Source organism: Dunckerocampus dactyliophorus, chromosome 1, assembly GCF_027744805.1.
Source record: "Dunckerocampus dactyliophorus isolate RoL2022-P2 chromosome 1, RoL_Ddac_1.1, whole genome shotgun sequence".
NCBI lineage: Eukaryota > Metazoa > Chordata > Actinopteri > Syngnathiformes > Syngnathidae > Dunckerocampus > Dunckerocampus dactyliophorus.
Window position 1 is genome coordinate 14843995 of NC_072819.1, and position 12318 is coordinate 14856312.

A 12318-nucleotide genomic window follows, 5' to 3' on the forward strand; every position below is an offset into this window, starting at 1 on the left:
GGAAACTGCGCCACATTCACGACACGTTCTTAAGTATGGATAAACGTTCGCACAGGTGTTCTTAGGTATCTACGATGCCCGTGCATGTGAGGCCTAATTTGCATAGGTCACCGCCTATTATTTCCTATATAAGGTAAAAAATGTGCCGTGCGCAACGGGCAGCTGGAGGCGGAGATGGCAACGCGCAAGGGCAAGACTGAGAAGCAGCTGGACAACAAACGAAAGAAAAAGTTCAATTGTACTGAAATAGAGGTGCTTTTACAAGGAGTGAGCGAACACAAGACCACCTTATTTTCACGTGTATCCACCGGTCATCAGGCCATCCAAAAAGAGTCTGCATGGAGCACCATTGCAGGAAACATAAATGCCGTTTCCACGGAGAAACGCACCACCGCAGAGGTTAAAAAGAAGTGGTTTGACTTAAAATAGACAAAAAAAAAAGATTGGACTGCCCCGGAGGGATCTGGAGGAAACGGGAGGTGGGCCATCAATCAGAAACCAAACCATTTCGGAAACTCTAGAAAATATGTACACAATAATGATGGAAAAATAAAGTCAAAATACATAGTTTGTGTGTGACAATTTATTTTTTCTGTGGTTACATTTGATTAGACGCTGCCTAATTAATACAGCAGCCCCGTGCTCTGGCTCAAGATGTGGCTGGGGGCGCATGTCGTTATCTGGGGGTGCTCCGTGCGCAATAGACACACCACGTTTCATTGCGATGTTATTCTGATGATACTGAACACCTGCAAGAACAGAGAGGGAAGCCTGAAGCCTTAAGCGGGACATCAAATATTCGTCGCTTTCAGCAAATAAATCTAATGGTCCCTTTACATTCTCTCTCTGCGCAGCGCATGTCCAGCCTGGTACTTTTTTTTTTTGATGAATTGGGATTTGAATATATATTTATCCATGGAGTATATTTTAGTTGTTTTGATGATAAATAATTGTTGGGATATTTTACTTGCAGGTTGCAAAATCCATCATGATGGCGATTGCGCATTGAAAGTGCAAGCTTTGCTTGTGCGTAAGAGTCCTCCTGAGCGTTCGTAGAATTTGTTCTTAGATCTAAGAACTGTGAGTTAAGAACACGTTTCGTGAATGCCAAAAATCTTCGTAAGAAGGCTTTAAGAACACATTTGTGCGTAAGAACGTTTCGTGAATGAGGCCCATTGCTCCTAGTGTTGAAGATGGCTTCACGAAGGGCATCAACTGTCTGGAACTGATGGCCATTTTTATAAACTTCCCTTGCCATCCATCCCCAAATGTTCTTAATGGGATTTAAATGAGGGGAACATGCAGGATGGTCCAAAAGAGTGACGTTATTCTCCCTGAAGAAGTCCTTGGTCAAGCGAGCATTGTGAACTGCAGCGTTGTCCTGTTGAAAAACCCAGCTGTTACCACACAGACGAGGGCCCTCAGTCATGAGGGATGCCCGCTGCAACATCTGCACGTAAGAATCCGCCGTTTGACGACCCTGCACCACCTGAAGCGCCAGTGTTCCACTGAATGAAAAAGCACCCCAGATCATGATGGACCCCCCTCCACTGTGCCGGGTAGAAAACATCTCAGGTGGGATCTCCTTGTCATGCCAGTAACGTTGGAAGCCATCTGGACCGTCAAGGTTCCATTTTTTCTCATCAGAGAATAAAACTTTTTTCCACCTTTCAGTGACCCATGTTTGATGCTCCCTGGCAAAGTCTAAACGGGCAGTTTTGTGGCGTTGAAGGAGACGAGGTCTTTGAATTTGTTTTTTGTTTTTTAAACCCTTTTCCCGCAGATGCCGTCTGATGGTTATTGCGCTGCAGTCAGCACCAGTAAGGGCATTAATTTGGGTGGAAGACCGCCCTGTGTCTTGATGGACAGCCAATCGAATTCTCCGGCTCAGCGCAGGTGTGATTTTTTTGGGTCTACCACTTGACTTTTTTGTTCCATAATGCTCAGTATCTTTCAAAAAACTTAGAATGACTGATTTACTGCACCCAACCTCAGCAGCAATGGCACGCTGTGAGAGGCCTTGCTTATGCAGCTCGACAACCCGACCACGTTCAAAAAGAGAAAGCTTCTTAGCTTTAGCCATCAGGAGGCCATGACAGTGTGAATGCCTGACAGAAAATGAACATTTTGAGCAGATTTGGGCTTTTATAGCCTGTTGTCTTAAACTTTTGATCAGGTGATAAACAACCTATTTCAGTTTTTGTTTTTTTTTGTTTAAATTACAAGTTGCAAATGTTTTTTGTCTCACTCCCCCTTCTTGTTTTTGCATATTGTAGCTCTACTTAAAACCTCATTAAGATCCAAATGTGCAAAATGCAAATTCTAGCAATTTTTCAACTGGTCTTAAGATTTTGATCAGGAGTGTATATACATATACATGTACAGTGTACATAAACACACAGTATATACATATACAGTATACACATAGAGAGTCTTAGGACACAAACGCGGACAGTTCACCGTGGCTGAGGTATCAGGGGTAGTCAAAATGCTCCCCAGTGGCAAAGCTCCGGGAGTGGATGAGTTTTGCCTTGAATTCCTCAAGGCTCTGGATGTTGAGGCACTGTTTTGGCTGACACGTCTCTTCAACATTGCGTGGAAGTCGGGAACAGTTCCTCTGGATTGGCAGAGTGGGGTGGTGGTCCCCCTTTTCAAGAAGGGTGACCGGAGGGTGTGTTCCAACTACAAGATATATATATATATATATATATATATATATATATATATATATATATATATATGGGTGTAATTCGCAGCCCTGTGAGGATCACATCGTTCATTCCTGCATTCTGATCCATCTGGTCAATTAAGTTTTTCATTTGCTTAGTGATATTTTCCTTTGATTCTTTCTCTTCCTCAAGGGTAGTGCGAAAGGCAGCATTATCCTTCAGTAGTGCTGTGATATCATCCTGTAGAATGTTGATATCATTGCATAATGCTCTATTTTCTTCCATAGGGTCTTTCTCCTTAAGAGGAGCGCGCAAGGCAGCGTTGTCTTCCAATAATGCCCTGATATCATCCTGCAGAACCCTAACATCCTTGCATAGTGCTCTATTTTCTTCTATAGGGTTTTTAACCTCCTTCAGAGCAGCGCTGAAGTCTGCATTTTCATCTTGCAACTTCTTGACTTCTTTTCTTCGTGCTTTGATAGCCTTGCTCAGTGTTCTATTTTGTTGTTTGTGACATCATTATGAACATTCGTGATCATTTCATAGAGGCTTTTGTAATTAAATTTCTGCTTTGAGAAGCGATATATTCATCCTTATATTTGCACTTTTTTGCACTGATTTTAATTGCAGATTCTCAATTCCTTGCACTATTTGTAATAGAGTACTCTCTGGTGTCTTCTTCTTGAGAAAACCTTTGAATCTTGGAGTTGTTTTTTTATCCGAAAGCCTGACTGACCTTATTTCTGATTTTGAGTCTGTAAATCCAGAGCCAGTATCATTTGCCTTGTGTTTGGCATTGTTGCTAGGCAACCGCTTTGAACTTCAGCAGTTGATCAGTTGGCTTTACTTGGTAGCAGGTATCAACACTTGGAACTAGTTTATTTCAAGCAATCTGGACCTCTCGCCTATCCAAGCAGTGCTGATCTTGAGTTCATGAAGTCTAGTCAGGAAAGCGCCAAAATAGTTAAAATTTCCAGTATCTTCAACAGAGCTCCTGCCATACAATGTCCTTCCTATTCGAGGGAAAAAAAAAAAAGTTTTATTAATTTTTTTAAATGCCATGTGATCGACCCACATTATGTTCGAGATACTACAACAGGAAACCTTCCCAGTGCTAATGGTGAGTCATGTTTTATTATTGCTTATCATGTCTACTATATTAGGTAATAGGAGTAAAAAGGTGACTATGGGGTGTTATTTAATGTCTACAGGGCTCTAATGTTAACATTTTTTTTAGAAGGCCATAAACAAGTTTTGTATGCTCTAACTACAAAAATATTCAATTTATTAATATTGAGTCCTACTTCATGGAAATTCGCCGATCACGGTCAGGCTGGACCCAATTAACCATGATAAATGAGGGACGACTGCACTCCAAAACGTGCATCAAATTAAATTCAGCTTTGTGTGAAATAGTACAAAAATTGTTGTCGGTCTTGCCCTGCCATTAATCCCACCTCCCCTCTCGTGGGGTTCATAAAAAAATACATCAAGAGGTCATCTACAGCCACAGCTGTTAATGCCAATGTCTTTTGACCTCTTTAGAGAACCCGGCGGTTAGTAACTAGTACCTTACTGATTGCAGGTTCATGTCGGACCAATGAGAAGTACCAGTATTGGCTGGATGAAGCTGAGGAGCACCAACCCAATGGACCACCCCATTCTGCAGCCCAACTATCTGTCTACCGGTAAGTATTTATCACTTAACATCTTAAATTCCCCAGTTTGATTCCCATGTTTTGTTCCTGGCAGATGTTGACGTTTGGGAGTTCAGACAATGCGTCAAACTCTCTCGGGAGATTTTTGCCCAGAAGGCCTTCGACCCGTTTCGCGGCACCGAAGTCCAGCCTGGATCTCGGGTCCAGTCCGACACCGACATCGACACCTTTGTGCGGTCCAAGGCTGATAGCGCGTACCACCCATCGTGCACATGCAAGATGGGCGCGCCCTCCGACCCCATGGCAGTGGTTGACTCCCAGACGCGTGTGCTTGGTGTGGAGCGTCTGCGCGTTGTTGACGCGTCCATCATGCCGAGCATTGTCAGCGGAAACCTGAACGCTCCCACCATCATGATCGCTGAGAAAGCAGCGGACGTCATCAGAGGTCGGCCGCCGCTTGTCGACATGCAGGTTCCTGTTTATCAGCCGCCGACACTTGACACGCAGAGATAGTAAATCTCAAACATTTGGTTTACATTTAGTGACTAAACTTACAAAATATTTTTTTGTACACAGGTCACAATTTCAGTCGGGCCATGTTCAAAATTTATGTGCTTGGAGATCTCAGCATGAGCCAAAAACGACAACTCTTTTAATTTTAATGCTTTTAAGATCTTTTCAGTGATCTCGCAAAATAGTTGAATCAGAGTCCAAACAGTAGATCCACCATTTAGCCACGTGTGCCTTTCAAACAAATGGCAGCAAACTGACTTTGTTGTCCAAAATCTAGCCTTCATGCTGGAATTTCGACAGGTTAAAAGTGCTTTTAGTAAGTCCTATTGGGAACACGCTGCTTTTTGTGTCTGTAGCTTTCATGCTAATGAACTGTGTTTGCCCACGCCTTTCTCCTAAGAAGCCCTTTATCCAATTTTTACGTATACAGTGTAACTGCACTTGTCCATTGTAATACTGTAGATGCTATATATCACATACAACAACATAACATTAAGGAGTGGGACGGGAGGACACGGACGTTAGCAACACTAGCCTAGCTATGTGAGCTACAGTGCTATCATTAACACTCAAATTTTAACAGCAACATCATGCTAGGTTAGCCTATTGGCTTATAAAAAACCCCCCAAATGATTAAACCTACAGCTCCCACGTCTGTAGCTGATTGACTGACTGAGAACTCTGAGCTTTATTTTAAGATGTGTAGAGAAGCCTACTTTTTTTTTGCAAAGCTGCCCTCTGTGAAGTGGCTATAGTGGCCTTACATGTATTAGTTATTCATGAGTTATTCATTAGTTATTCATAAGGTATTCATTATTCATTAGAATATCTCAGGATTACAGTACACCAAAAACATGGGAGTCAAAGGGGTGGAGCATCAAGCTCCTCATGTCCATGAGGAAGGAGGTTTTTCTTCCTGATGTCATGAAAAGCCGCAACTTCAAAAGCGAACGTGTGCCACTTGTGGGAGATGATGGATTTTGTCACGTTTGGTGCTCATAAACATCGTACTGTTAGAACATAATTAAAAAAAAAAATAGAACATCATTAAAAAGTCACTTTTGCATTACAGGGGACCTTTAAGTAACATTTTTACACTTTAGTATAAAAAAAAGTTAACTGCTATTAATGTTAACGATCCAAAAAACAGTAGCTTTTGATAACATTTATGTTTGCATTTAATGTGTTATCAATTCATCAAACAACATCCGTTTTAATTTGTTTTCCCCTGTGTCCTCATATACAGTAATTTGATGTCTCAGCATGTTTCTTTGCTCAATCTGAGGCGATAACATATCAGCGAGGTCTTCCTTCCTGTTCCAAAATAGAACATAGGGGTCCTGTTGTAGCGTTGTTATCTCTGCCCACCTTGGCCTGCTGATGTTGTCAGCCCTACATGATGATTGCATCATTTGCTGAATTAGCCACTTTTATTCGCTCAAATGGTCGTAATGTGTGTGAATTGACATAGAATAAGACAAAATCATGCTCTCAATTCTGCTTCACACAAACAACCAATGCTTGTTATACTTCGTTGTGTTTTTTTCCCAACTCATAACTTTTTGTTTCTTTCTACTTGCATCCTAACAAGAAACACTTGTGTTATTTGGCATTAATGTCCTTTGTTAATTATTTCTAGCAAAACAGATGCTGTGCAGCTGCGGTGCTTTTTTGTTGTTGCTTTATTTACACTTGTTTACAAGACTGACTGTTTTTTTCCAAGCCAGTGGAACTTCTAAACTGATTCTACCCATATGACATAATGTAAAGGGAATTAATCCATTCCAGTGTCAAACTCTGGCCATCGTAAATTCTTTAGTAACTGTACAGGCAATATTTTAAGTCCCAATGTACACATTCTTAAAACAAGTGAGTGTTGTATAATCAAACTACAATGAAGCTAAACTACTCACCCTTTGAGGACGATGCCTCAGAGACAACTGCAGAGCTATACTGTCACCTGGGGTATTTTACAGGCACCGCTGGAATGAATTGGTGACTGCCTTGGAGTACAGTATGTACTGTTTAAGCCAGTGCTATTCAAAAGCTTCCTTTCTCATTTTCATGCTATTATGATGCCAACTACATGCTATTTATGTTAGCATCTACTTGGTATATTAAATGTATGCATGTATGTAATGGATAGTTGCAAATTGATTGCAATGCTCTTACTGTACTGAGCAGCCAGAGGTTTCTTATAGTACGTCGCTGTAAGTTGAATATCCTGGTTCTATGGTTAGCATCACACTTTTCTGCCATCAGTGTTACCCTTCTATGGTGGCATCACAAAATTTACACAAAGCCAAAGAAAAAGCAGAACTTGTGGATATAATTCTTTGTCTGAAGTTCAGAACAATATGTTGACATATTTTATGATGTCAGCTGATGAAGGCTGGAATTACAAGTTTAGTTTGACTTTTGGGACATATTCTTACAGAAAAAAAATGGGGTGTTGACTTTAGAGGTTCCACTGTGAACACACACACACAAAAAAAATACAATATAGTGTATATACACAAATATATATATATACATACACACATACATACATATACATATATGCATACATATACACATGTATACACACATGTATACATACATGTACATATATATACACATGCATATACAGTATATACACATATACATATATATATATATATATATATATATATACACATATACAGCCACACATATATACAGATATACATACACACATATACGGAAATGTACATACACATACATACATACACACACAAACATACGTATACAGTACATATACACACACACATCAAATTTTAAAGACCATTTGAAAAATTGCTAGAATTTTCCTTTTGCACATTTGGATCTTAAAGAGGTTTTCAATAGAGCTACAATATCCAAAATCAAGAAGGGGGAGCATTTTGAAAAAGTAATTTATTGAAAACGACAATGAAACAGACAATTTCAGTTTATCAGCTGATCAAAAGTTTCACACCATCGCTCCACAAACTCTCCAAACCAGAACAAAAAATGTTCTCAGTAGGACTCAGTAATGACCGCTCTTGTAAATCAGGCATGCTTGATGCGAGTGTTTCCAGGAGGCGAGTGGGAACATTGCTCCAAGTGGTGAAGATGGCTTCACGAAGGGCATCAACTGTCTGGAACTGATGGCCATTTTTATAAACTTCCCTTGCCATCCATCCCTAAATCTTCTCTATGGGATTTAAATCAGGGGAACATGCAGGACGGTCCAAAAGAGTGATGTTATTCTCCCTGAAGAAGTCCTTGGTCAACGCTGCAGTTCACAATGCTCGCTTGTCCTGTTGAAAAACCCAGCTGTTACCACACAGATGAGGGCCCTCAGTCATGAGGGATGCCTCCGCGGTTTGACGACCCTGAACCACCTAAAGCTCCCGTGTTCCACTGAATGAAAAAGCACCTCAGATCATGATGGACCCCCCCTCCACTGTAGAAAACATCTCAGGTGGGATCTCCTTGTCATGCCAGTAACTTTGGAAGCCATCTGGACCGTCAAGGTAAAATTTTCTCATCAGAGAATAAAACTTTTTTCCACCTTTAAATGTCCCATGTTTGATGCTCCCTGGCAAAGTCTAAACGGGCAGTTTTGTGGCGTTGAAGAAGACGAGGTCTTTGAATAACTTTTTTGTTTTTTAATAAACCTGAGTAAACACAAGAGGAGGGACCGCATCTCGCCCGGACGTGGGATACGGGGGCCTCACCCTGGAGCCAGGCCTGGGGTAGGGGCTCACAGGCGAGCGCCGGGTGGTTGGGCACTCACCCGTGGGGCCCGGCCGGGCCCAGCCCGAACAAGCCACACGGGATCTCACCCCCGTAGACCCACCACCTGCGGGGGCAAGCATAAGGGTCTGGTGCATTGTGCTTTGAGTGGCGGTTGAGGGCGGGCGCAGGGTCTTCGGCAGCCAAATCTGGCTCTTGGGACATGGCGGGGAAGAAGCCTGAACTTGTGAGAGGATGAGACATTCTGACCAGATATATTCGGACTCACCTCGACTCACAGTTTGGGTTATGGAACCAAACTCCTCGAGAGGGGCTGGACCTTGTTCTACTCTGGAGTTGCTGCAGGGGAGAGGCGGTGAGCTGGTGTGGGATTATTAATAGCCCCCCGGCTCGGTGCCTCTGTGTTGGAGTCATCCCCGGTTAACGAGAGGGTCATTTCCCTATGTTTTCGGGTTGGGGAAAGGGTCCTGACTGTCATTTATGCGTACGCGCCGAATGGCAGTTCAGAGTACCCAGCCATCTTGGAGTCCATCAGAGGGGTGCTAGAGACCACCCCAACTGGTAACTCGGTCATTTTACTGGGAGACTTCAACGCTCATTTGGGCAATGACAGTGTGACTTGGAGGGGCGTGATTGGGAGGAACGGCCTCTTCGATCTGAACCCGTGCGGTGTGATGTTGGTGGACTTCTGTGCGAACCCCAGTTTCTCCATCACAAACACCATGTTGGAACATAAGGATGTCCACAAGTGCACATGGCACCAGAACACCTGCCGCAGGTCTATTATCAACTTTGTAGTCGTATCATCAGGCCTGCGTCCGCATATTCTGGACACGCGGGTGAAGAGAGGGGCTGAGCTGTCAACTGATCACCACCTGGTGATGAGTTGGATTAGATGGCAGGAGAGGATGCAGACCTGGGAGACCCAAACATGTAGTGAGGGTGTGCTAGGAACGTTTGGCAGAATCTCCTGTTTGTCGAGTCTTCAATTCTCACGTCCGGCAGAGCTTTGTCTGCATTCGAGGACGAGGATATTGAGTCTGAATGGGCTCTGTTCCGTGCTTCCATTGCTGAGGCAGCCGATCGGAGCTGCAGCTGCAAGGTGGTTGGTGCCAGCCGTGGCGGCAAGCCCCGAAGCCGATGGTGGACACCAGAGGTTAGGGCTGCCGTCAAGATGGAGTCCTATTGAGCATGGATGGCTTGTGGGACTCCTGAAGCAGCTGATAGGTACCAGCAGGCCAAGCAGCATGTGGCTTCGGCGGTGGTCGAGGCAAAAACTCGGATGTGGGAGGAGTTTGGTGAAGCTATGAGCACGACTTTCGGTAGGCCTCGAAGAGGTTCTGGCAAACCATCCGGCACCTCAGAAAGGGGAAGCAGTGTCCAGTCCACACTTTGTACACTGGGGACGGGGGCCTGCTGACCTTGACTGAGGATATAGTCGGACAGTGGAAGGAATACTTTGAGGCCCTTCCCACTGACATACCTTCCATAGAGGACGCAGAGTCTGAGGACACAAACGCGGACAGTTCCATCACAGTTGCTGAGGTATCTGGGGTAGGCAAAACGCTCCCAAGTGCCAAAGCTCCGGCAGTGGACGAATTTCACCCTGAATTCCTCAAGGCTCTGGATGTTGAGGGACTTGACACGTCTCTTCAACATTGCGTGGAAGTTGGGAACAGTACTTCTGGATTGGCTGACCGGGGTGGTGGTCCCCCTTTTCAAGAAGGGTGACCGGAGGGTGTGTTTCAACTATAGGGGGATCACACTCCTCAGCCTCCCTGGGAAAGTCTATTCCAGGGTGCTGGAGAGAAGGGTACGACCGCTAGTCAAACCTCGGCTACAAGAGGTGCATTGTGGTTTTGGTCCCCGTCACGGAACACTGGATCAGCTCTACACCCTTGCAAGGGTACTGGAGTGTACTTGGGAGTTTGCCCAACCGGTCTACATGTGCTTTGTGGACTTGGAAAAGGCATTCGACCGTGTCCCTCGCCGTGTCCTGTCGGGGGTGCTCCGGGAGTATGGGTTTTGTGGTGCGCACTACGTGCCATTTGGTCCTTGTACAACCGGAGCAGGAGCCTGGTTCGCCAGCAGTAAGTCATGCCTGTTTCTGGTGAACGTTGGCCTCCACCAAGGCTGCCCTTGGTCACTGGTTCTGTTCATAATTTTCATGGACAGAATTTCTAGGCGCAGCCAAGGCGTCGAGGGAGGCCAGTTTGGTGGCCTTAGGATCTCGTCTCTACTATTTGCATGGTCATAAGCTTTGGGTCGTGACCGAAAGAACGAGATCGCGGATACAAGTGGCTGAAATGAGTTTCCTCTGTAGGGTAGCTGGAGATCGGTCATCCGGGAGGAGCTCAGAGTAGAGCCGCTGCTCCTTCACATGGAGAGGAGCCAGTTGAGGTGGCTCGGGCATCTAGTCCGGATGTCTCCCAGACGCTTCCTTTGTGAGGTCTTCCGGGCATGCCCAGCCGGGAGAAGGCCCGGGGCAGACCTAGGACACGCTGGAGGGATTATGTCTCACAGCTGGCCTGGGAACGCCTTGGTGTACTCCCGGTGGAGCTGGAAGACGTGGCCGGGGACCGGGAAGTCTGGGCTTCCCTACTGAGACTGCTGTCCCCGCGACCCGGATCTGGATAAGCGGACGGAGGAAAATGGATGGATGGATAGGTTTTTTAAACCCTTTTCCCACAGATGCTGTCTGATGGTTATTGGGCTGCAGTCACCACCAGTAAGGGCCTTAATTTGGGTCAAAGACCACCCTGTGTCTTGATGGACAGCCAATCAGATCCTCCGGCTCAGCGCAGGTGTGATTTTTTTGGGTCTACCACTTGACTTTTTTGTTCCATAATTCTCAGGATCTTTCAAAAATCTTAGAATGACTGTCTTGCTGCACCCAACCTCAGCAGCAATGGCACGCTGCGAGAGGCCTTGCTTATGAGCAGATTTTGGCTTTTATAGCCTCTGGTCTTGATCAGGTGATAAACAACCTATTTCAGGTTTTTTTTTTTTTTTTAAATTACAAGTTCCAAATGTTTTTTGTCTCACTCCCCCTTCTTGCTTTTGCATATTGTAGCTCTACTTAAAACCTCATTAAGACCCAAATGTACAAAATGCAAATTCTAGCAATTTTTCAACTGGTCTTAAGATTTTGATCAGGATGTATATACATATACACATACCACAATAGTGTTTTTAAATAAGTGGTGGAGGCAGTAACATTAACCATAACAAACATTACCATTATTTTGATTTTACATTTGAGCACAAATTGAAGTAATTGCACCTAGAATGTACTGTGAAACATGACATGTAATTTGTAATCCCATGTTTCTTAGTAATAATTGCACTATGCTATGAGGAATCTTAGCCTTATCTTTGATGCTGCAGCAATCGTTTGTTTACATGAAATATCTGTAAATTTTAATATTTCAAATCCTTGTGTCTTTAATTTGTTCACTGCAAATAAATTTGTTAGTTGTGCATGGTTGTTTTCTTCATTAGTAGGAGCCTGGTGATATAGTCAAGTATTATTATATATTATTTTATATTGTGGACAAACTCGACTGCCACACTGCCAGTGCTGCAGCATTGTCCTCATAAATAATGTGGCCCAAGCATGGATTGAGCACCATGGTATCCAAGTGGTTAGCATGTTAGCCACACAGTCAGGAGGTCTGGTTTCAAATCTCTATTTGGGTATCTCTGTGTGGAGTCTGCATGTTTTCCCAGTGTGTGCATGG

The 12318-nt window shown here is 44.1% G+C and overlaps 1 protein-coding gene across 2 annotated transcripts in view; it reads left to right on the plus strand.

Annotated features, from left to right (window-relative positions):
• Positions 1 to 12067, plus strand: part of chdh (choline dehydrogenase) — a 20096-nt gene extending 8029 nt beyond the window's left edge. The window contains exons 8-10 of one of the 2 annotated variants that reach the window (XR_008572774.1): positions 4255 to 4357; positions 4422 to 7945; positions 8077 to 12067. Coding sequence is in view for 1 of the 2 variants with exons in the window: in XM_054790779.1 (XP_054646754.1) it covers positions 4255 to 4357; positions 4422 to 4840 (522 nt within the window). In the remaining variant the exon portion in view is untranslated. Of the gene's footprint in view, positions 1 to 4254; positions 4358 to 4421 lie in introns of both variants that reach the window. The other variant, XM_054790779.1, reaches the window with a different exon arrangement.
• The last annotated feature ends 251 nt before the right edge of the window (positions 12068 to 12318 follow it).